This window comes from Protopterus annectens, chromosome 12.part0 (assembly GCF_019279795.1).
Source record: "Protopterus annectens isolate FY-2018-M chromosome 12.part0, PAN1.0, whole genome shotgun sequence".
Classification (NCBI taxonomy): Eukaryota; Metazoa; Chordata; order Ceratodontiformes; family Protopteridae; genus Protopterus; species Protopterus annectens.
Genome location: NC_056746.1, coordinates 1128204335 through 1128230020, shown reverse-complemented (window position 1 = coordinate 1128230020; position 25686 = coordinate 1128204335). Strand labels below are relative to the sequence as shown.

The 25686-nt window shown below is 39.1% G+C and overlaps 1 protein-coding gene across 3 annotated transcripts in view; it reads left to right on the top strand.

Moving 5' to 3' along the window:
• Positions 1-25686, top strand: part of MYBL2 (MYB proto-oncogene like 2) — a 779549-nt gene that overhangs the window by 723894 nt on the left and 29969 nt on the right. Inside the window, exon 15 of one of the 3 annotated variants that reach the window (XM_044090139.1) lies at positions 23668-23785. The exons of the other annotated variants lie outside the window; for them this stretch is intronic. Within the exon in view, the coding sequence (XP_043946074.1) occupies positions 23668-23772 (105 nt within the window). The 3' untranslated portion in view covers positions 23773-23785. Of the gene's footprint in view, positions 1-23667; positions 23786-25686 lie in introns of those variants that run through there. 3 annotated transcript variants of the gene reach the window in all.

Below are 25686 nucleotides of genomic sequence, written 5' to 3'. Positions count from 1 at the left end.
CATCTTCATGTGATGAAAATGCTGTCAGACAAGTTTAGATCAGTGCTAATATTAATGTATATCTTTACTTACTGCTAATATTTGTCTACCTTTTAAGAACTCTCTTATAAAATTCACACTCATTTGTCACATAGGCATTTGGCTTGCAGACACCTTCTAGTGTTCTTTAAAAAAAATAAAAATGTTAGTGTTCATAGGTGCAACTTTAGTTTTATGTTATGAATAGTCAATTTTGTAGCCTTTCTGCTTAGTCAGTTACTGTTTGCATGTTTGTGTTTCAGTTAAGAATAAAGACCAAAGTTTTAAGAAATATGGTAAATGTGGTACAAAATTTCCCCTCAGGATGCTCATGATTTGTGTGATTTGGGAGGGGTGGATTATCAGTCATCTGATTTTTCTATCTACAAGTGTTTTGGTTTGTGGGCCTTGACAGATAGGAGAGAAAGTCCGAATGGAGAGATGATAAATCAGCAAGCAAAGGAGAGGAGTATTGCTGGAACTGAATTCATCCTCAGGTCTTGGTGAGTATCTTCATGAGGTAGATCCTTTATTTATTTATTTATTTTTTAATCTCACCAAGACGATACTGATATATAGACTATATTTTATATTGTATATATCATGGACAGAATTAGGTTAAAAAATAAAATATAGCTGGGTGTAGAAGACCCAAGATAAAAAAGTGCCCGATCTTGATAGGTGCACTGGTGCTAGGACTGGAAGACATGACAGTGTAGAATCCTCAAGATATGGAAACATTCCTACAATGGGGCCAGGCCCAGGGAGTGGATGCCCCCCTTGTTGTAGAAGGAAGTAGTCCACAAAACTCCCAAAAATTGATTGACCAAAAAAGAGCCATAAAGACAATAGAGTGGACTATTGAGGATACGAAAGAAATTATGTATTGTTACTATTGTGCAAGAAGCCCAGAATTTCCAGACAGAAGGTATACAAAAAGATTGAGAGAAATTAGAGGAAAGAAAAATACTTGCACAAGAAAACCTCAGAAGCTTCAAATAAAAATGTGTCTTCATAAATGCAGCAGATTTATAAAAAATATTATATAGACCAAGAAACCCTGCAACATTTGGGAAAAGAAGCAACTGTAGAAGTGTGAAAATGCAAAGAACAAAATCTAGAGATTTTTGAAAGTTTAAAAAAAGAAATATGGACATGGGAAACCTGATATGGTGCAATATTTATGCAAACAAGAAAGCCATATTTATGCAAACAAGAAAGCCAAATTAATCAAAACAAAAAAAAGAAGCCCCGAAGATATTCAAAGAGAAATACAGGCAAAGGCATCCAGATATGGAACATTTCACAATGCAAAAAGCAAGATCACAAAGAGGGGGATGTGCAACAGAAGGTTAGTAAAATAGAAGTTAAAAAAGTATAAGTCAAAGTTATGGAATACCTGTGAAGTGAAGAACTGAGTGTGGAAGGTCTAACACAGGTTATATCACAGTATGATGGAACCTCCAAGTAAGGAGAAACAGGAAGAGCAGGAGACATCGGAAGAAGAAATATGGATATGGGAAAGAAAAAGACATTTAATATGGTGCATTATCTATGCAAAGGAGAAAGTAAAACTATATTCAATACAAAAAGAACAGCAACAATGATATTTGAAGAGAAATACAGGCAAAAAGCATCCAGATATGGAAAATCTTATAATACAAAAAATAAGAAAACAGAAAAACTAGAAAAGAGGATTAGTAATGGAGATGTTAAAGAAATAGAAACTGAGGTTATGGATTACCTGCAAGGTGAAGGATTTAGCGTAGAAGGTCGAACGCTGATAACATCACAGCAGGATAGAGCAATGGATCCCCAAATTAAGGAGAAACCAGTGGAGCAGGAAACATCTAATCAGTTGCCATATGAAGATACTTTGTAGCCCCCACAGGAAACCAGTACAAAAGTTCAGCTGGAGTTGCATAGCAAAGGAAGGAACAGGAAGCTGTGGCAAATCTGACGCAATCTATGTTGTGGAGTGATAGGCCAGAGAGTTCCCATATGAAAGAGCAACAGATGAAACAGGATGAAACTGAAGAGAATGTGGCACAGGAAGATGCTCTGGAACTTTCTGTAGAATGCCAGCTGGAAATGGAGAACAAAGAATGTGCCCTCAGTTTAGAATAAAATGATTTAAGAGAGTTGCTTGATTTAATGGAGATGGACAGACATATTAAGATCAGTAAAGAAATTGACTACAGAAAGTTAGCAAAACCCAAAAGGTTAGAAGTTTGATAAAACAAATGAACACAGTAATTAGGATTGCTCGTAGAGATTAATCCAGTATAACAGAAGTAAATAGGATATACCACTGTGCAGCTAAATTAATTATAGGTTAAGTCTTACCACAAAAAACAAAGGGCAATAAGGGAAAGGAGTGGGAGAAATCAAATGCTGTCATGGAAGTATCAAATAGAGAAAACTATAAAGCAATTAATACAAGAAGTATCACTTTTAGAAGAGTACAGAAGAGGGAACGGATCAACAAAAATACTCTGAAAGATGGTCATGATAAAAGGAAAACGTGGTATCAGAACAGATTAGGATCTGTCATGCACTATCACAAATAAATTAAAAATATCAGCACAGGCAGAAAAACTTAGAAGATATGAAGATAAATATAAAGAAAAAATCACAAGACTAACAATATCTGTTTTCATTCCCTCCTCAACTGTCGGGTTCAGATTCAATCCTTGGATCAGACTCGGACGTTACTTTAGCTTGTGGTCACCAAAAAGGTCTTGAGCTCCTCCCATACCCATAATGTACCAGCCTCCAACATACCTCAGATCTTGTTCGACGCCTCACGAATAAGACATGGTCACCATTTCAGCTCTCGAGTTGGTCATTGAGAAGTTTATTTGAATTTATTTCATAAGTCTAATATTTTCAGATATTTCCTCCATTTTTCTACTGCAGTAGTTGTAATTCTTGTTACCATAGTAGATATTTTCCTTTTCCTTTCTATATAATCTACATGTTTTGTGTAATCTTAATACCCTTGTTGGTTCTACTTCTTTCATTCATTTCTTCTGTGTAATTTTTTACAGAACGTCAGAATATCAGAAACCCTTAGGGGTTTGAAAAATATGGGCACAAGTTCCTTTATCGGATGCGCATTCCCTGTGAGTATACTGTGTAGGTCATGATGAAAAGGTCGAATGCAGTATATGCCAAAATTGTAGTTTATGGGCTATTGCTGACCATAAAAATAAACGCATCCTGAAAGGGTCAGTTCCAGGATCCTTTTCTGAAGAGATTACTGGAGCTCAACCCTCCAAATCCAAAACTATAGAGACCATCTTAAACTCTCCCAAACTACCAGGATCTTCAACTCCTCCTCCTTTATTTGGAGTCTCCCAAGAAAAAGCAGAAGTCCTCCTCAATAATTTCGGTGCCAGATCCAACAACTCCTCCTTCGGCTCGGAGCATTTGGGATCCAACTCCTTTACCTAGAACTAGGTACTCTCCTACTGTAGACCCAGTACGGTCTAGAATTCCATCTACATTTCTGGAACTCCAATGTTCAAAATCCCCATCCTTCGCATCCTCTCAGTCTTCCAGAAGTCTAACCGAAGTCGGTATGAACAGAATGCTGATGTGATTTCTCACAGAACAGATTCAGATGGGAGTTATCCTGGCTACTACCTGTACGGGTCAGGAATTCTGTCCTTCTGTCACACCACTGATAACTTCTCTGATCCGACCCATTGTTTCAGAGCTCTTGGATTCAAGTCTTCCTGGCCTGTCTAGTTCGGATCTCAAAATGGTCTTATCTTTGGATCCGAGGATCGCTGAGCCAGATTACTCTCCGAGCCAAAACAGTCTTATCAAATCCGCGGTGTTGGAGTCGACTCCCAAGTTTTCAGAGCTATCACTACCCTCAGAGCTTCAACACTGGACAGCTTGGTTCTGATTTCTGCTCAGGTAGATTGCCTTTGGGGCAGAGAGTCAGTGGGCCAGAAGCTTGGCTTCTCAGCTCTTTTGTCTTCCTTCTCCCTGGAGCATTCTGCCTTTGAGGTGATGAAGAGGGTTTTCTCTGCTGCAGCAGAGCGGACGGATTATACCCCCTCAGATATACCTTCTGGATCCAAGATGCCTCTGCAGGAGGCACTTGGACTCTCTTCAGGAGTTAGTCACCGAAGATGCTGATTTCAATGAAGGGAAGGGGTGCCCTCGATCACCTCCTGAATATGTTGCATTTGGAGACATTCCTGAGATCCTTAAACAGATGGGTGGTTGGTCCTCCAATAAGCCTTCCCCAGAGGAGTCAGTATTCCTGGAAGCCTTTGGAGCTATCCCGTCTAACCTCCTGGGTTAAAATCCAAAGCAGAAAAAATGAGAGACTCAACTGTTTCACTGAGCTTTAATGAAGGCAAAAAAGTGATAAAGCCACAAAACTCTCCTAAAGTTCAAATGGGTCACAATTGTATAGGAAAAAAATCCAAAGCAGAAAAAAACAAGGGACTCGGCCATCTCACTGAGTTTTAATGAAGGCAAAAAAAGTGATAAACCACAAAGCTTTCGAGTTTAGAAACAACTCATCAATATTCAACAAATACAAATGCTACATGCAGCTCATTTATCCTAGTAGCCAGCATCATAATAAATCACTTATTCAATTACAACCTAAATATTTAAAGACACAACATTTAAGAACAGTTGCATAATGCCCGGTAGAAATATGAAGCAATAAAAAGTTAAAATATATATGACTGTTGAACACTGATGAAGAGTTTTCTAAACCTGAAAGCTTTGTGGTTTTACTACTTTTTTGACTTCATTAAAGCTCAGTGAAATGGTTATGCCCCTTGTTTTTTCTGCTTTGGATTTTTTTCCTATACAATTGGGACCCATTTGGACTTTAGGAGAGTGTGTTTTTGTGATTCTGATTTTTTTTCTTTATCCTATTGGCACATCCATTGTAGTGCCAGCATTGTGAATATATTGCCTGTTTTTTCTACTGAATCATCTCATAGAGCTACTTCAGTAAGCACTGCATTACAGAATTTACTTGTAGTGAGAGAGAATCCATTACTTAGTCATGATTTTAATTTACATGAACTACATACATAAGGATACTGTTTTGCCTAACAAAGAACGGACAGAATTATTAACTTGTGTTTGTAATTTGGAGCCTCAAGCTCTTCTTTATAAGAGACTCCGATGGCAACGATTAGCTTTCAGTGCTTATTTCGAGATGGGCATCGTTACCCGTAAGCTTTGCATTACCAAGATGCCAACATATGGTAATGCTTATCTAGATTTTTTTAAATCATGGCAAGAATTAAATCTTAAGTGCTGATTACGTGGACGTAATTATTCTTGAATGTAGAAACTGAATTATTGGCAGACGTAGAAAGGAATGAGGCTAGAATTGTACATTCTCCCATTTTCCAGTCTATTTCTACTGAATATGACAATATGCTTACAAGAGTCAAACTATTTGAAGAGAGACTTACTGCTATTAAAAATGTAAACTAAATAGAGAAGTCTGTGACTTTAAGAACTACATTTTTCACTGGCTGAAAGAAAGAAATCGTCCGACATCATTGCCGCCTGATTCTTCTGCTATGAATGGCACTTCCATTATGGACATTGTAGCTTCCTTAACTGGCACTAGATGTAGCGAATCTGTCCGTGACTTTGATTTATTTACTGCCCCTTCTAAAGCTAATGAGACCATAAAAAATTATAGGGTGACCGAGAGAAGTAATAAGACTTTTGTTGCTGAATGCTTGGTACCATCCAGGAGGAAGCCAGTCGGGCTTTCAGAAGAACTACTAATAATTGTTTAGCCTCTCTGAAAATCCATCTACAATTACCGATTCAAGTACAGCAACAGACACGAGGTCGCAGTACTACCAGGAAGAAGAGTGGGAGAGAGCAAGAGTCACAGACACAGGTTAGGACACAAACCCCCTATGAAGGTAGAGCCTGCAACCAGGAGCAAAATTTCTATCAAACAATAGTTGGTATGACTGTTCACAATCTATTCAGCCACTCTCTAACTCATGATGAAATGTAATTATTAGGCAGGGGGTTGACATTTATTCCTTCAGTTGAAGGCAATATTAATGACTGCCTTACTGAATTAAGACATTTTGTAAGGAATGTTGAGCTGAGAATGTTATATAAAAATGAGTTAAATGACTATAATCGGCTTAATGGAAGTTTATTTATACCTAATTATACATCTGTTATGAAATGTGTGAAGATGAGTTCTACATGTTATTTTTCAATAATCAGTGTGATAAATGTTATAACCTTACTGTAGGTGTGAGCTTTATATAATTTATGTAGCAATGATAATTTAATTATCAAACAACCTGATAAATGTGGGAAAACTGTTGTTGTTAAGGATAAAGAACAATATTATATGTGGATGTATGACCTTCTGTCTGATGTTAATACCTTTAAAAAGATAAGTAAAATGGATATCAATATATTAATTTTGACGTGAAGTCTCAGTTATATGACTTGCTCTTAGAAGACTCCATTACACCTGAACCTTATAACTATCTCTACATGGCCAAACCAGTGATACCGGCTATTTATCGGTTACCAAGGATTCATAAAAATCCTCCGGTTCCACCAAAGAGACCGACTGTATCTGGCAATAGGCGGGCCACTACAGCCTTATCTAAATATTTAGAAAAAATGTCATCTTCACTTTTATCTAAAAGTCGGAGTTATATTAAAGATACTAATGATTTTCTTGAATCACTTTATAAATGGTATGCTGCTAACCAATAAACAAGTAACAATAATAAATTTATTTTTGCTACCTTGGATATCAAGTCCTTATTCATGGCCATCCCGAAAGACTATAGTATTCAAGCAGTAAGAGACTTTTTGAATATTTATACTACATTAACAAGAACCGAGACTGAGTTACTGTCATATGCTTGATACAGTCCTAACCAATAATGTTTTTATATTTAATAAAGAATTTTTTCATCGACTAGGGGTTGTCATGTGCACTCCAGTTGCTATCTCATTCTTGCTTATTGAGAGGGAAAAAAATATATATATATATATATATATATATATATATATATATATATATATATATATATTATATAATGACAACTCTAGAATATTGTGTGTTTGTCGCTGATATCCTGTTAGTCTGGAGTAGTAGCAATGTCGAATTAGAGGTATTTGTTGCAGAATTCCAGAATATGACTGACTTTCTTATTTTTGATTTGATATACTCTGATAAAAAATATTTCTTGGCTGTTGCTTTGTCATATAATAATGGTAAGATTGATATTACTATACACAGGAAACCTATCCATACTACTACTGGGTTCTTGCATTGCGGTAGTACGCATCCTTTATATATATATATATATATATATATATATATATATATATATATATATATATATATATATAGTCTCATTAAAAGTTTATTTATTAATGAACTCTCTAACATGACTTAAGGATTGTCAAGCTAGGGGCTATAATAAAACATTGATTGATAGAACTAAATAAAATATTCTTACTGAATGAGATACATCTGCTAAACCTTTATTTTCTGACAGAAGATCTGTACCTCAGCATAACCAATGTGCTACTAAATCAGTAAGGTATATTATGAAATGTAATCGACACAGTACTAAGATTAAGAATATAATTTGTAAGAATTGGTCGGTTTTGTTATCCAACCATGATATTAAAGAACTTTTAGGCCCTGCTCCCTCTTTTACTTTTAGTAATGAGAAAAACTTAAAATCGCAGTTATGCTATAAAGATTTTAGGACAGTTCAAATACATGTATTTAATGTAAATACTAAGGGAACGGTCCCATGTCATAACTGTTAAATTTGTAGTTACATTAACATTGAGACTACCTTTGTACGTATACCCTATAACTAGACATACTTTTCACCTTTTGCCACATGCTGCTCTGATAATTTAGTATATTTAGGCAATTGTGTTAAGTGTGATCATTCTTATATTGGTAAAACCACTCAGAAATTGAAAGAAAGGATACAATCACATTTATCACAGATAAGAAGAGAGACTGATAGCAATGCATTATTCAAACATATTAAAATGAGTGGAAAAGAACATGCATTCAAGTTTAGAGTCTTACATAAAGTCTGGTAATTTAAGCGGTGGTATCATAGATACTAGGACTGAAAAGGCAGAGTGCAGGTGGATTAATTATTTTAGGGCAGATAGACCCCCCTGGTCTGAATACAAAAAATAGTTTAGAACCCATATTATGTTTAGAAGGGAGTTTTTATAACAATAAAACATTTATAGATATATATATATATATATATATATATATATATATATATATATATATATATATATATATATATATTTTAACTTTTTATTGCTTCATATGTCTACCAGGCAATTATTTTAAATGTTGTGTCTTTAAGTATTTAGGTTGTAATTTAATAATTGATTTATTATTATGCTGGCTCCTAGTATAAATGAGCTGCATGTAGCATTTGTGTTTGAACATTGATGAAGATTTGTTTCTAAACTCAAAGCTTTGTGGTTTATCACTTTTTTCTTTTTGCCTTCATTAAAACTCGGCGAGATGGCCGAGTCCCTTGTGTTTTCTGCTTTGGGTTATTTCATATACAATTGAGACCCATTTGGACTTCAGGAGAGTGTGTTTTTCTACCTCCTGGGTTACTCGGCCTGCTGATGTGTTCATTGACTTGTTCTTTAGGTGGGTATGGAAGGAACCTGACTCATTTGAGCCAATCCCCAAGACACCAGATCGAATTCTGGCTCCACCGGCAGGTAAGGAATTCTAGAGTTAGGGGGTGTATGTAGATGCCATGATTATGGCAGTGGCCGCCAAGAAGGAACTTACTGAGCAATGTTCCTCTGTTCATCCCCCTAACAGGAAGTCTAGGGCTTGGACAGATTTGAGAAGCATGCATATGCTTCAGTGACTTTTGCCCTTTGGTCGCTGAGCTATTTGGCACACATTACAGGACTACAAATGCACTTGATCTAGGAACTTTCAAAATCCCTTGCTGGGACCACTATTGCTAAGGCTGAATCTTCTGTGGCCTCACAATTGGCTACCCTTCAATCTATTTCAAATTAATTCATGAGGCTTATCTCACATGCAGTTGAAGGTGCCTCAAGGGCTGTGGGTTCAGGCAATTTTATCAGAAGGCTTTCTTAGATGCACTTGTGTGATTTTCCAGAGCCCTTTAAGTCTTTGTTCGTCAATACACCTTTTGACAGCAGTTTGTTGTTTGGCCCAAAAGTGAAGGACATGCTCTCCAGGTGTGAAAAAGATGGAAGGACTTTCTGTAGTGGGTGTACCTTTTTCAACCCTCAAAGATCCTTTTGTAGGAATCAACGATGTTGAAAGATGTGGTTCAGGAAGTCCCAGGTTCCTTTCCAAGATCCAAGTGGAGATGGTTCTTCCAGGAGCAGAGGGGGGAACTCAAATGGACTACAATGCCCATGTGGCAGAGGAGGCTTGCAGAACCAAGTGTCCAGGGATTCTTTCTCTGATAGTCCCTATCACCGCTTTTGAAAGTAGGTCTGATTTGTCCCTCTCTGAAGGCAATCGGGGGTTGACAATTCCTGCATCAGAGAGCCTGGTTACAGATGACAAAAAATACATGGGTGCAGAGGATTATTTCCAGAGGTTAATATAATTCCCTTTTCCCTACTACCTCCACCTGTATGCAAAATGCCGAATGTTCTATCCAGTCAAAGGAAAACAGCAGCACTAGATATATAAACGCTAGAAAAAGGAGTCATTGAAGAGGCCCCACCAGACCAGACAGAATCTGGAACTTACTCGAGATTCTTTTTAGTGCCGAAGAAAACAGGCGACTGGAGACCAAATTTGGATCTCAGTAACTTGAACAAGTCAGTTCGACACACACAGTTTTGAATGGTCACAGTTCAGTCCATTCTGCCCTTTTTGGGCAGGGACGACTGGATGTGCTCAATGGACCTTCAAGATGCATATTATCACAAAAATGAATAGATAATCTAGAAGGTGTTTATGCTTCCAGCTGAGAGACCGTCGTCAGTTCAGAGCACTGCCCTTTGGCCTCACCACAGCCCCCAGGGTGTTCAAGTGCATGGCTGTGGTTGCAGCTCACTTGAGACTGCAGGGGATTCTGGGTGTTTCCATACTTAGATGACTGGCTCATTACCGCCCTGGCCAGGCATCTACTAATAAGAGCAAGAGATTACAAACTACAGACTTGTTCTTGTCTAGGGATATCCATAAATTACAACAAATCTCTGTTACAACCAACTCAGACATTTTAATTTATAGGGGCGATGTTCAACATGGTATCGGTGACAGCTTCTCATCCTGAAGCAAGAGTGCAAACTATCAGGCTCCAGGTTAGAAAAATCGTTCACAGTATCAAAATTTCAGCCCATTTGATTCTTTAGCTCTAGATATGGCTTCTTCTGTTAAGAATTTTATAGTAGTGCTTCCTATTTTATGTCAAACTGCGAACAAGATCTGAGGTATGTTAGGAGTTGGGTTGGTGCGTTATGGGTAAGGGAGGATTAAGAGCTTTTTGGTGGCAGAGTCTGATCCGAGGATCAGATCCGAACCAAACAGTTGAGGAAGAATAAAAATGGACAACACGGATGGAACATTATGGTTAGTACATAACTTATTTTTATTGATGACCCAAAAAATGTTTTATAGACAATTGGGAAGTAAGGCAAAAGGAATTAAAACACCACCAAAAAATGGATAGACATGAAAGCAAGAATAAGAAGTTCAAATCTTCAGGATATGAAATAGGATGAAGTAACGGCCAGAGAGACTGAAGCAAAGTTAAGAAAAACTCCTAACTGGAAAACCCCAGGCACAGGCACAGATGTAGTACCTAACTTCTGGCTAAAAGTATTAACAATCTTTACATGAACATTTAGTCAAGAGTAAGAACTATTTATATGCACGCCCCAAACAGACACCATCCTGATTAACAAGAGGGAAAACAATACTCCTACTTGAGTGAACCTACAAGCCATCCTAGAAACTATAAACCAATAACTTGCCTTCCAACAACTTATAAACTATACACTAGAATTGATGAGACAGAGATTATAGTCATTTAGAAGAAAACTCGATTATGACAACAGAACAAAAGGGTAACAAAAGAAAGTTATATGGAACAAAGGATCATTCATTAAAGTTATAATGGAGAACTGCAAAAGCAACCTTTAAAGCAGGAAAGCTGCAGCACCAAGAAAATATCAGTTTGAGACAGGAATGTGATATAAAAGAACCTGAGCAAGAGGGAGTGTATACATATTTTGGAATTGATGAACATTCAACAATAAAACATGAACAAATGTGAATAAAACTTAGTAAGGAATATTTTATTAGAATAAAATTAATACTGAAAACAGCACTGACATCTAAGAATAAAGTCCAAGCTATAAACCAGTTTGCTCTTCCTATCCTAACTTAGTTTTGGATTGATTGACTGTCCCAAAAGGTGTTGGATCAGTTGTACAAGCTGACAAGTTAGGAAAACAAGAAGGATGCTTCATGCTTATCAAATGATTTATAAAAATTAGTGTATACCAAGACTATGTATTCCCTTTTCTGAAGGAGGTATGGGCCTCTTCAAAATTGGTTATATGTATAGAACTACAGTCATGGGATTGCATAATATCTGCTGACTTTACAAGACCCAAACAAGGTGAAAGTTTTAAAACATGAGGAGAATAAGTTTAAGATGACTTCCCTGCTTAGTGTAGCAGAAGCATATCTGTGTCAAGTGGGAATGGAAATCAAACCAGAAGTAGATAAAAATCAGGTAGCAAGTGAATGTGGTAAAAAAACAAAAGAAAAAATATATGGTGAAGGATCAGATGAGGAGGCAAGAAATGTGGAAAATGCATAAATATAGTTGCAAGCATAGAAAACTCTTGGAACAACCTCATGTTGATCAGGAACAAACAAAGGAATGGTTAAGGAGAGGTTAATTTAAACCAAAAGATGAAAGGTTAATATTGGTGGCCCAAGATTGTGGACTATACATACACATTGGTTTAAAAGGCCATTGAACATGTGGGAGAAACAGTCAAATGTAGGTTTTATAAAACAGAATTGGAAACAGTCACACATCTTGTTGTTAGTTGTGATATGTTAATGGCAGAAGGACTGTATACTGAAAAGCATAATAATGTGGCAAGGACTGTTGCATTGGAATTGTGGAAACAATATTGAAGTAGCTGAAAAAGCAGTGGAAACATGAGTTACAAAGCATCATAGAAAGTGATGGTTTATATCACATGGGATCTCCCATTACCAGCAGTTCAAAAATAGATGCGAGAAACCCAGATATATAGTAGTCCATGAAAAGAAGATAAAAGTAGCATTGATCATTGAAGTTGCTGCACCCAGTGACTGCAGTGTCTTGCATACAGAGAGAGACTAAATCATAAAATAACCAGGATTTGCAGGCAGTAACAAGGGCAATGTGAAAGAAGGATACCCAGACAGTTCCAATAGTAGTAGGAATGTGTCTATATCATATGTTTGAAGTTTTATTATTTCGAAAGTTAAAATATCGAATTTAAATGTTCAAAGTTATAAAACTTCAAACGTGTGTGTATATATATATATATATATATATATATATATATATATATATATATATATATATATATAAAAACTAACTGCTGCACTACAGTGCAGTAAGGGAAATCTTCCCTTTACTGCACTATACTGCGTTCTCGGAGTTGGTATATTTAAAGAGCGGGGGGTGTGGGGGTTGCAGGTGGCCTTGCCCCCTTGCCTACACTAGTCAGGTAAGTTCCATTTTTTTTTTTAATTATATGTCCGATGTTTGAAACTTCGAACATTTAAATTCAATTATATAATGTTCAAAGTTTTCAAACTTTGAACATATAATATAGACCCGTAGGAACAATGGGTCTTATAAAAAAGAATTTACAGTCATACTTAGATATGTTACGGATACATGCAACTCTGTACAAGTTGCGGAAGGAATCCTTACTGGTCACATTGTGGGTGCTGTGAAGAGCACTTCTGGCTAACATCAAAGATTGAAACAATGCTAACTTCATGAACTTTAATCATACTTTGACCTAGGAATGGGTCCATTCCCATCATGGTATTAGAAACCCAAAAGACTTGGAAAAATTAAAAAAAAAAAAAGAGAGAGAGAAAAGGGTTGCTGCCCAAGATCCAGAAGCAGACAAGCCAAAGAAGGAAAAGGGTAAAGATAGAAAGAGGACTCTAATGACAAGAGTAAAGAAGAAGATTCTGAAGTCAAGAAAAGAAAGTCTAATGATTTGTCCAGGTTCCTAAATTTCTTAGGATGGAGTCTACTGCCTCTCTGACTCTGACAAAATCTCCTTTTTTTGGCTCCGTTTACTTTAGAGACAATATTCATTCTAGACTTGAACTTTCTCCAAGAAAGAACTTTTGTCATTTCCCTTTCTTGGTCTCCTCCAACTTATTTTCTTTCCTTCAGGAGTGAGTTGGAACCTGTTTGGGATCACATGATGAGAGCTTTCCTGAAATCCGAGAGTGAGATAGGTGTTCTCCAATCCGCTTACTTCTCCAGCTTAGATCAGTTTGGCCTATCATTTTCCATTTTTGCTCCATCTCTGGTCCATACTTTGGATCTTGTGGCTTTGAAGCCAACACCTTGACAAGAGTCTGTTACCTTGGTACCAAATGGCCCTTCTGTCCTGGCTCCAAAGGCTTGAAATCAGATTTATTAAACACCAAGACCATTGGAGTCAAGGATCTCTGGACCAACACCTGTATGTCAACTCCTTGTCATCATTCTTTGATCCATCCCATATGGCTCCCTTCTCTGTGTAGAGACATCATCCTTTGAGGCTGTATCAACTTTGATCCCCCAAGGCTGCCTTCTTTGATTATTTCAGGGATACTCTTGTCACTACCACCTCCTTCAGGGAGAGTAGCCGTGACACTCTGTGGGGGTTCATCTGATACAACAGATGTAGGGTCAGGCTTTAAGATAATGGAGCAGATTATACCTTCTCTTAGAGCTTAGTTGCAGGCTTTCTTCAGTGTTTGTTCCATCCTGGGACACCCTTCTCTGTCTCAGCCCCGTATGCATTCCAGGGTCAGTTCTCTGAGACTGATTCACCCCCTCCCAATGTTCCAGGCAAGAGGAGGCACTTTGATCCCTTATGAAGTCTGTTATTTTGTACAGAGACCGTGATGGTCAAGAGGGCTCTCCCCAATTTCCTCCTGAACAATCCAATTTCAGTGAGATCCTAGAATTAATGCAACATAGATGATTTTGGTCTGCAGACACACCCTCTCAGGATGACAGTGTCATTTTTGAGACTCATCACTTGGGCTGCTCTACTTCTTAGGTGGTAGCCCTGGTGAACTATCTTATTAAATTGGTAACCAAGAGGGTATGGCAGGAGCCTGACTCCTCTGGACATGTATCCCGAAAATGAGGTAAGATACTTAGACCTCCCAAGGACAGTACATTTTGGTCCAAGGTCACTTTGGTGGATTCTATTATTGTGGCAGCAGCAACCAAAAAAGAACTGACAGATAATATGGCTTTTTGTTTACCCACTCAACAAGGAGTTCAGGGCCATGGACAGGATGGGAACAGGTGATGCTTCAGGCACCTTTGCCCCTTGGGCTTTGAACTACACCACCAATATGAACATTTCCAAAGGGGCCTAGCAGAGCAAGTGTTAGCCACTTTGAAGAGACTGCCCATCCCTGACTTTAGAAAGCAACCGGAGACCACCTTGAGCATGATGTTTAAAATAACCAACCTTGTCATGTGACTTGTGCATAATGCAGCTGATGGATTACATGAGTGTATTAAGATGCATCGTGCTTGGTTTCACCTTTGAAACTTCGCAGGCAACTTTAAAGCATCCTTTGTGAATACTCTGGATGATGGCTCTTCCTTGTTTAGTCATTTGTTAAAGAGAAGATGCAGAAGTGTGAGCAGGATGGAAACACATTTGCCACAGGAGTTAAAGTTGAATCTCTTCAGTGATCTTACATTAGAAGCCAAAAGGTATGGTTTAGGAAAACCTGTCAAGTTTTTGACTCCACTTCTTAAAGAACAGATGTGGCATAGGTGGCCCCTTTGATGGATGTAGACCCAGAGGTTGAGGAGGTCTGCAAAACTAGGGATATTGTAGTCCTTTTTCTGGCAGGCAACCTAACCTTCCAGAAAGGCCACCCAGTTGTCCGCCCCCGAGATGGAGCCCAGGGGTTCTCTATCCCTGTACACTTCTGCATGTGTGACCATCACTTAGGATTCTTGGGTAAGAGGGATAATGTCCAGAGGCCGTATGATTCTGTCTTCCCATTGACTTTCCATAACTTCACTTCTAAACATCCCACCGCATCAACAGAAGATGGCCAGAAGAGATATTCTTTCTTTTCTAGACAAAAGAGCCACCCAATGTATCCCACCAGATCAGGTAGAGTCTGGATTTTTGAGGTTCATTTTGGTTTCAAAGATAAACCAGGACCTCATGTTAATCTTTGACCTCAGTGACCTAGCATATAACAAAGACCCCAGTCAGGATATTAACTGCACAAGCAGTTTTGCCTTGCCTACAGGCAAATGATCGAGTGTGCTGTGTCCGTCTCTAGGGTGCTTATCTCAATATCAATATAGCAAAATGTTAAGCGATATTTACACTTCCTCTTGGAAACCAGTCACTTTCAGTTCAGTGTCCTGCCCTTCAGTCTCGCAACAGGCCCCATGTGTTCAACAAGTGCATAGTGGTAGCCATAGCTCACATGCACCTTCAAGGGATTTGCGTGTTTCCATATATAGAAGACTGGCTTCTTACTGCCACAGCAAATAAGTCTAACCAAAGCCAGAGATTAGTTAATTCAGCACTGTCTGTCCTTGGGAAGATCCATAAACTATGGAAAATCAAAGCTGCAACCAACTCAGACAATTCGCGTCTATATCACGTTATCGAAATCTTACTACATCGAATCACTAAAGGTCAACCTCTAGTGATCGCTGTAGTAAAATATCGAATAATGCTTAAAAAACAAAAAGCAAAGAAAAAAAATAAAAACTAACTAGCGTAGGTGGGGGGGGGCAAGCCCCCCTGCACACCCCCTACTTAAATATTCCAACTCTTAGACCGCACTACATTGAGGTAAATGGAAATCTTCCCCTACGGAGATTTCCGTTTACCTGCATGATGATCTGCGCTTTCGATGTTGTGGTGCCGACAATATCGGCTTCGATATTGTCGGTTTTCGACATTGTGAAGTAAACCAGACAATTCAATTTATAGGATGCCACCTGGACATAACAAGATGCATAGTGTGTCCTCACCCCTCTCCCCCACCCCAGAAAGAGCCTAGATTTAAAGGAGCTCCATCTGAAACCTCCTTCAGTTTTCCTCTCCACTAGTGATACTAGTCTAGTGAGACTTGGGGCTAATATCTTTTTCCTGTATAGCTTTTTCCTGTATTCACAGTGCATTTTGCTGGGTTTCACTTGAGAATACTTCAGTGACCACTTGGAGTGCAATGGTTTCCAATGTCAAATCATCCATCTGCTCCAATAATCTCTCTTCTTTGCAGGGTTCACTTACGATGGTGGTTAACTTCCCCACTTTTTTTCCAATAAAGACCATCTCCCACAGCGGTAGTAACCATGGAACCTCCTCTTTTGGGTAGGGGGGGTTGTACAAGGCCCTTGGACACAGCAATAGGCCAGCCTTCATTTTACTGTCCTGGAGATGAGGGGAGTGGCAGGAACTATAGGATGACTTCCCTCCAGTGGTGATTTCTGTCCAAACAGACAATATAACTGTGGTTTAATGCAGGTCCTACACCTTATGCCGAGAAGCCATGAAAGTGTGCCAGTGGGTGATTGCTTTGCATAGTTTCTTGATAGCAGTGCACATCTTAGGGAAAAACAGCTGTCTTGCCAACAGACTCAGCAGGTCAGGTCTGTTGCCTCACAATTGGTCTCTCAATCCAGCAGTGCAGCAAATTTTCAACTGCTGAGGCCATTCTTTGCTGAAATTCTTGCTCAGAGTCAGCCTGTAATGCCACATCATCTGCATACATCAGCTTTGTTGATCTGTTCCCCTCTGACCTGTTCACTAATGTAGTCCATCACCAGTATGAGCAGCAGTGAGCTCAGAGCTGAATCCTGATGTACACCCACTCCCACTGGGAACCCATCTGTGAGACTAAGCACTGTTTGTACTTGAGTCATCGGGTCCTTGTAGATAGCCTGCATTAATTCTACTAAAGGTTCTGGGACTTTGAACTACCACAGTACTGCCCAAATCAGCTTTCTTGGGACCTTGTCATATGCTTTCTCCAAGTTTAGGAATGCCCAGTTGGACTCTTTCCTCATCTCTTGCTTCTTCTTAACTGTCTGTCTCACTGCAAACTTCAGATCAGTTGTACTGCATCCTAATCTGAATCTGAACTGCTCATCTCCCATCTTACTTTCTACTACTCTGCATATCCATTTATCAGTCACCCACTCCAGAACTTTCATGCAATGTGACAGGAGTTTGATGCCTCCTTACTGCCCACAGATGTGGATGTCCTCTTTGTTCTTGTACACTGCGGCAAGTGTGCTTATTTCCCAGTCATCTGGGATACGCCTTTCTCTCCACACTGCTAGGAGTACCCTCAGGAGACATTTCTCCCCTGTCTTACTCCTCATCTTTCTGTTGTGACCTTATCTGAGCATGCTGCTTTCCTTGACTTCATTTTCCTTAGTGCTGTTCTTACTACTTCTTGGGTGGGCCTCTCCTCTTCTCTCATTATAGGCTGTGTCTGGGGCAGTATGGCATCTGTGACTGTTTCCTCATTCAGAAGCTGCTGGAAATACTCCTTCCACCTGACCTTGTCCTGGGGACTGGCGAGCAGGTTATTGCTGGCATCCCTTATGAAAGGTATCTGACTGTCTTTATCTTTCTGTGTTTGCCTTGCAACCTGATATAGATTTTGTGCCACCTACTGAGTCACTTTTCAAAAGCTGGCAGAGTGCCTGTTCTTTGCTGATGCTTTCTTAGGCAACCAGTATTCATTCCGAGCCTGGTCATTTTTTCTATCTCACTTTTTCCTGCACTCCTCCTTTCTTTTGATGACTTCTTGGACTTCTAGATTCCACCACCAGCTTTCCTTATGTACCTTATTTCCATATCTGGCTCGGCCACATATCTTTCTGTAGTCCTCACACATGCTGTTTTGAGGCGCTCCCATTCTTCTTCAACTCCGCCTATTTCCTCCTCTTCTTGGGGTGCTAGAGGCCTGAGTAATTCCTTGAACTGTTGTATTTCTCTCCAGTCAACTTCTTGGTCTTCAGCCTGATCTCTGTTGACCTTAGAGCCTTCTCTGACCACTGCTTGCAGCTGATTGTAGCAACCAGTGGTTTATGCTTTAGGCTGACTATTTCACTGGGGATGATTTTGCAGTCATTGATTCTTCCCCAGTGACTTTTCTTTACCAGGAGGAAGTCTACCTGAGTTGGATGTCGGCCACTCTTGTATGTGATCTTGTGACTGTCTTTCTGAACCACGTCTGTTAAGCCATTTGCCAAACAGACGTTTAGAATGGCCTTTCCTTTATTCTTGTTGACCCATCAATGTGGACCCAGGGAGTCCTCATATCCTGTTCTGTATCAATATGTGCATTCAAGTCACCCATTGCCACCATCCTTTCACGTTGTCCTGCTTTATTTAGTAGGCCCTGTAAATACTGTCTGACTGCACTCTCTTCCTCACTATCACAACCCTACTGTGGGGCATAGGCTGAGATTATGTATACTGCCCTATCATTATACTGGAGTCTGATTGCCCTCACTAATTCGGATGACATCCCTCACTGCCTTCTGAAGCCTCTCTCTCACTATAATTACCACACCATTTGTAGCCTGTCCTTCTCATTCCCCTGAGTAGTAACTCTGGAATGCAAAACTGAAGGCACGTGATGAAACTAACAAGACAGTGCTAATGGCAGCAAATTGGGGAAATCAGAAGCAGCTGAGAATTGAGATAGAAGGGAAGATAGTGGAACTAGTAAATAGTTTAAGTGTCTGGGAGGGGTCGTTGAGGAGAAGGGAAGTCTGAATGAAGAGGTCAAAGCTGTAATCTGGGGCTGCAGCCAAATAGAATAGAGTCTCAGGCATAGTGAATGATAGAAGAATGCCAAGGAAAACTGTAAGGTAAGATATACAAGACAGAGGTGCGACCAGTACTACTGTATGGTACAGAAACCTGGGCAGTAAAGGCAGAGCAGATGAGGAAGCTAGAGGTGATGGAAAGTGCCTGAGAAGGGTGGTAGGATGCATGCTGTTGGACAGAAGAAGAAATGAGGACATAAGAAAAGAAGCCAAAGTAGGCCCAACTGCAGAAAATGTCAGAGAGAACAGGTTATAGTTGTCCAGACACGTGCAGAAGCAGAAGACAATCTGGTGTAGAAGATTTGGGGCAGACAGGAAGAAGGTAAGAAGAAACGAGGACACAGGAAAGTGGTGGATGGATTGTGTGAGAGAAGATCTGTGACAGTCGGGCATGAGTGTCAAAGAAGGTAGGAGTGCAGCATTGAATTGAGAGAGATGGCGAGATTTAACACAATACCCCAATCCCATGTAAAAAATGGGGAAAAATGGGGTCGATGAGGAGAAGGAGGACGCCATCCTTGCTGCAAAGTTTTTGCTTCCCCAGTCAGCATCCAGTGTAGCAACTTGTTTGCCTTGATCCTCCCCAAAGGGGGGACAGTCCTTAAAAGATGTTCTAGTCAAACAGTGGCTCTCCAGGTTTCTTATGCATCCCCTTCTCTTTTCCTAATGTTCAGATTCATGCATAAGGCAATGTGATGTAAAGCCATAGTGATCCTTATTACATCTTACTGGCCCAGGCAAGTTTGGTTTTCCCTACTGAAGGGGAATCTCCCTAGCTATTGGATCCCAGGAGAGATGATGATCTTTCACCCATGCAGGTCACCTTTCCCGGACTTTCACAGCCTCAAGATGACTGCTTGGTTTCTCCAATTCCAATAATGGCCAAAGACCATTCTTTGTTTCGTCATGATGATCAAATCATCTGTGTCTCAAAAAGGGTCTATGCATGGGGTGTACTGTAACAACTGGAAATGTCTCTCTATTAGGGGAACTGCTGAAGAAATAAGCCCTCTCTAATGTTTCTATTCCTGACATTTTAGTTTTCTTCTTACATCTCTTTTCTTTAGGTTTCAGTTTAATGCTTCTATTCCTGACATTTTAGTTTTCTTCTTACATATCTTTTCTTTAAGTTTCATTTTTTTTACCATTAAGGTACAGTTGGCTTCAGTTTCTCTTTTTAACAATGGTATCAATTCACTCTGTCTAGCTTCACATAAAGCCTTTTTCGCCATCCAGTCAGAGAAACATTACCCCTTTGCGATCTCAGTTTTGTTCAAGAAGATCTAACAGAATACTCTTTTGAGCCAGTCCTCTGCCCCTTTGAAAGTTTCTTTTAGAAAACCGTATTTCTTGTGACAATAATTTAGCTAGAAGGATCTCAGAGTTGCAGGCCTTGTCTACTAGCCTACCTTACTCCATATTTCATAAAGACCAGTTTCACTGTGCAAAAATCATTAATACTTTTGTTCCCTTGCTGGCATCCAAAACAAATTTGAATTGCACTATCCATGTGCCGGTACCCAACTTTCAAAAAAGGGATGAATAAATTCTTCACACATTGGATGTCCACAGGCAACTAAGGTTTTGTCTGCACAGAACTGAACCCTTTAGAAAATATTCTCAACTTTTTGTTTGCTTCCTTTGTAGCAAACAAAATGGGTTCTATGGTTTCAAAGGTTTCCTTGTCTAGATGGCTTTCTGATTGTATTACTTTTTGTTTATTCTACTAACAACTGATCCATACTATAAAGACCTAAGGCTCACTCTGAGATCCATTCCTGCTTTTTTAATTTTCTTCAAAAATTCTTCTGTTGACAAAATCTGTGGTGCTGCAGCCTGGTCTGTGTTTCATACATTTGCCAAACTTTACAAGCTGGATGTTATTTTGAGGTCTAGAGCTTCATTCAGAGAGCTACTGTCCTGGAGTTTCCTGTCTTGATTTCACTCGGGTACTTAGTAGTTTGGGATTCTGATCCATCAGTTGGATCATGTGAATGTGATGAATAGCATGCAGTCGTTATGTACTTACTGTAGTACTGGATAGTTTCATCCGTATCCAGGTGATGCGACAGCCCTCCCTCCATTCCTTCTTCCAAATTGTCATTTCTGAAGGACCATTACAGCTCTTCTCCAGTGGTGGTCTTGTAGCCTAACCTTCCTTATTAGTTAACAAGTGTGCTCTAGGTTAGCTTCAGTCTTGGGTGTGTTATGGGAGGGGGAAAAAAATTAAAGGTGCTTGAGGCTGGAGCAATAGTTTTGCCATCTTGGATCAGATAAGCCTACCAAAGACCCACATGGATGAAAGGATCCAGCATTATGGTAAGTATATGACTACCATTTACTTGGCATAGCTTTGTGTTTCATGCTTACATGGAGACCTTAAGCAGGAAGTTTTGGATGCCCCTTTCATTTTTGGGCCATCTAGCCACATTGTTATTAAAGTACCCCTCTGATCAGAAAATGAGTGAACATATCTTATCTTGATATTCTTTATTATATAGATGTCATTGCAGTATTGCATGTCTGTTTTGTTCCAACTCAGAATGACCTAGTGGAGGGCAGACATAGCAGCAACCTAGTTGTAGTGCTGCCTGTTCCAAAGTTTTGAAGCCATGGTTTGGTCTTCAGAAGGCTGCCCACTTTCCGTTATTGCCACAGCAACAAAACGGGCATACTGTAGGTCGGAAAAAGTGATCAAAAACTGTTCAGCATTGTTCTGATCTTTCAGCTATTTGATGGAGTAAATCATGTGAACTTAACTGAGCATGTGGAAACCAAGTGTTATATAATTGCCATTATCTTCCCCTAGTTCAGATGTTACATAATTGCCATTATCTTCCCCTAGTTACCAGGTGTTACATAATTGCAATTATCTTCCCCTAGTTACCAGGTGTTACATAATTGCAATTATCTTCCCCTAGTTCAGATGTTACATAATTGCCATTATCTTCTCCTAGTTACCAGGTATTACATAATTGCCATTATCTTCCCCTATTTACCAGGTGTTACATAATTGCAATTATCTTCCCCTAGTTCAGATGTTACATAATTGCCATTATCTTCCCCTAGTTACCAGCTGTTACATAATTGCAATTATCTTCCCCTAGTTACCAGCTGTTACATAATTGCCATTATCTTCCCCTATTTACCTGGTGTTACATAATTGCAATTATCTTCCCCTAGTTCAGATGTTACATAATTGCCATTATCTTCCCCTAGTTCAGATGTTACATAATTGCCATTATCTTCCCCTAGTTACCAGGTATTACATAATTGCCATTATCTTCCCCTAGTTACCAGGTATTACATAATTGCCATTATCTTCCCCTAGTTACCAGGTGTTACATAATTGGCATTATCTTCCCCTAGTTACCAGGTGATACGCAATTGCCATTATCTTCCCCTAGTTACCAGGTATTACATAATTGCCATTATCTTCCCCTAGTTACCAGGTGTTACATAATTGCCATTATCTTCCCCTAGTTACCAGGTATTACATAATTGCCATTATCTTCCCCTAGTTACCAGGTGATACGCAATTGCCATTATCTTCCCCTAGTTACCAGGTATTACATAATTGCCATTATCTTCCCCTAGTTACCAGGTATTACATAATTGCCATTATCTTCCCCTAGTTACCAGGTATTACATAATTGCCATTATCTTCCCCTAGTTACCAGTGTTATATAATTGCCATTATCTTCCCATAGTTCGGATGCTGTTTGACTAATTTGCAGGTAACAGTATTTCACTGTCAACTTCTCTGTATCGATCAGTGTGAACAACGTGATCCCACAGTGATCAGTTTTCAGTCCACTGTTTAATATCTGTGCACTGTCTGGAAATAACATTACAGATAAGCAATTGGCTTTTCCAGCTGTGCTAACAATGTGCATTTCCGTTTTTCCTTTGCCACTACAACAGTCAATCCATTAGTTTTCTGAGATGCTTGTTTAACAGATGTCAAATTAGCCTATTGCAAACTAGTTGAGACTGAATCCACCTAAAATGTTCGTCCTTCTAAATGCCTGGCCCCAAAGCTCTAATATTCCTTGCAGTCCATTCTAGTCCATTATTAGGCTGGATGGATAGAGGTGACTTTTGGTATTTGTAGTAAGTTACTTTTGTACCGAGTTACCATAACGTTATAAAAAAAGGCCAGATTGCTGCTGCCTAATCTTTATTCTACCATCACCAGAAAAAAATACCTGATAAACTAAAAGAAACTTTACAAAAAAAACTTTACAACTTACTACAGAAACTTTACAACATACTACAGCCCATGCATTAATTCACTCTCCCTTATCTAGGGTTAACAGGTGACTTTCAGCACCTAGTAGCTTATGCAGAAGCTAGGATTCTTTGTGAGACCCCATCTAGCTCTTGTATAATTTCTGTTCTGTGGTCCTGTAGTGGTTACTAGTTCCTTCTAACATATGAATACTTGAATTCAAACAGGCACAATGTGGTATGCTGCCAACTTGTTGGCTTTACTTTTCAGACTGTGCAACAGAACAGGAAATCAGGCCACAAAAATAACTTACTACTACTTGGAATTATGACAGAAAAAGGCGCTAAAGATTTAAAGAACCAGCGCAATATATGACAGCCATCTTTTTTCAAAGGTAAATATATTGTATTTTCGAGGTAGCTCCATTTTTTAAGTAGTTATCTGCATTTTTTTTTTTACATTTGATTTAGGATAAGCATTTTTACTGCTTCATTTTTTATGTACATTAAAGCATCATTTATGTATGAGCATATACTGGCTTTGCTTTAATGACATAAAGATGCCTTAAGCAGTTTGGTAACGCAGGACATTTTATTCAAATATGTCATTTATAAACACTGTCAAGGTAACACTTTTAAGGACATTTGCTATGTCAAGCATATAGGTAGTGAGGCTCGATCACATCAGTGGCATTGCTAGCTGATAATCACCTGGACAGTCAACGTTTGATGATGGCCTTTATATTTGACTTTATTCAGGATACTTTTTGTGGTTGAAAATGGTCACAGCTTGTTGCCATACACTCATAAATGCTCTATTGAGAATTATTGCTTGTGTTTTTATTGTATGTAGTTATTACATTTCCTTCTGTACTTTGTTAGATGTACTAATATCCTGTTTCTACACTGTGGACATGTTTGTTTAAGACTGTTGACTTTGAAGAGCATTGATTGCTACTTCATTACAAGTGGAGTATTCCGACATTATCCTAGTTCCTTGGTGTGGAAGAGATGAAGCCCTGACTGTGATTGATGATCCAACATCGGTTAGCAGCTCAAGTGCTGGGAAGGCAAGTTTGAGAGTGTGCAGCCAATGATGCTGCTGCCCATTTTGATGAGATAAACGTAGTGTGGCTCACTGTACTGCTGTGGCTACTGGTAGTGGTGAACACCATGTAACATGCAGACCAGGGATGTGTGCTTGGTTCTAAGTCACATGCATGCGTTGACTCGTAAGGGGCATGTGCAAGAATGTAAGTGCCTTCAGAGGAAGGCATAGCTAACCCTCACATATGTGAACATGATGTTTGTCTGCTGGAGTAGGGCTTGAGGCTAAACATGAAAAACCCTGATGCCAACTCTGTGATGGTGACCTGTGATCTTCTCTTGCCCCATAGTGAGCAAATGGGCCAGTCTGTTGAGAGGGTTTGATGGTTGGCAGACAGTAGTGGAGGATAAAAGCACAAAAAATATTGGGTACATTATTCAGGTGTTCAAATTCATATTCTAGTTCTATACTTAGTGTTGCAATCGGCTTTTTAAATGCATTATTTCATTTATGTTAATGGATTTTTCTTGAACTTAAGTTATCTATTCAGTTAAATATTTGCAATACTGCACCACAACACGAATTTAGAGAGCGGTGGCAAAAGGCATCCACTGATATTTTTTTCCTAAAAATTAAGCTCTTCCTAGAGCCCTGACTCAAGACATTCTACTTTCTTTTTGATTTCTTTGTTTTATTGATACTAATCGGAGTAGGGCTCTAACCATGTAATGTCTGTCCCACTGAGTTGACAATTCTTTCATTCACTTCAGCAATTTGCTGTCATTTGTGTGATTGGCTATGTTGTCAGGAATACCTCCTTTGTTAGGACCATGTTGTTCACAGTCAACTAATTCATTAAACACTGCAATCTGAATACATAGTGTAAACACAGGATAGAAATTAGACTGCTTTGGAATCTGCTCAAATGTTATGATGCATTGAACATCGACAATCCCAAAAGAAGGCAACGCAGGTGTGTGTAAGCATACGTACAGTAACTGCTGGTATTTGAGGAGTGGTCACTGAAAGAGGTAGACTGCCCTCCCTCAATTTTTCCTGAACAATATTTATAGTTACTTATGACTGCTAATTTGTTTTCTGTTACTTTTTTGTTTTACAGCATTTCTTAGTAATTTTGGTTAATGATTTGCTACAATTGCAGCTACTTGTGGATTCTGAATGGCTCAGAAATATAGGAAAGTTACTGGCAGTGCTGGCTTTGTGTGTGTGTCTTGTGCACCT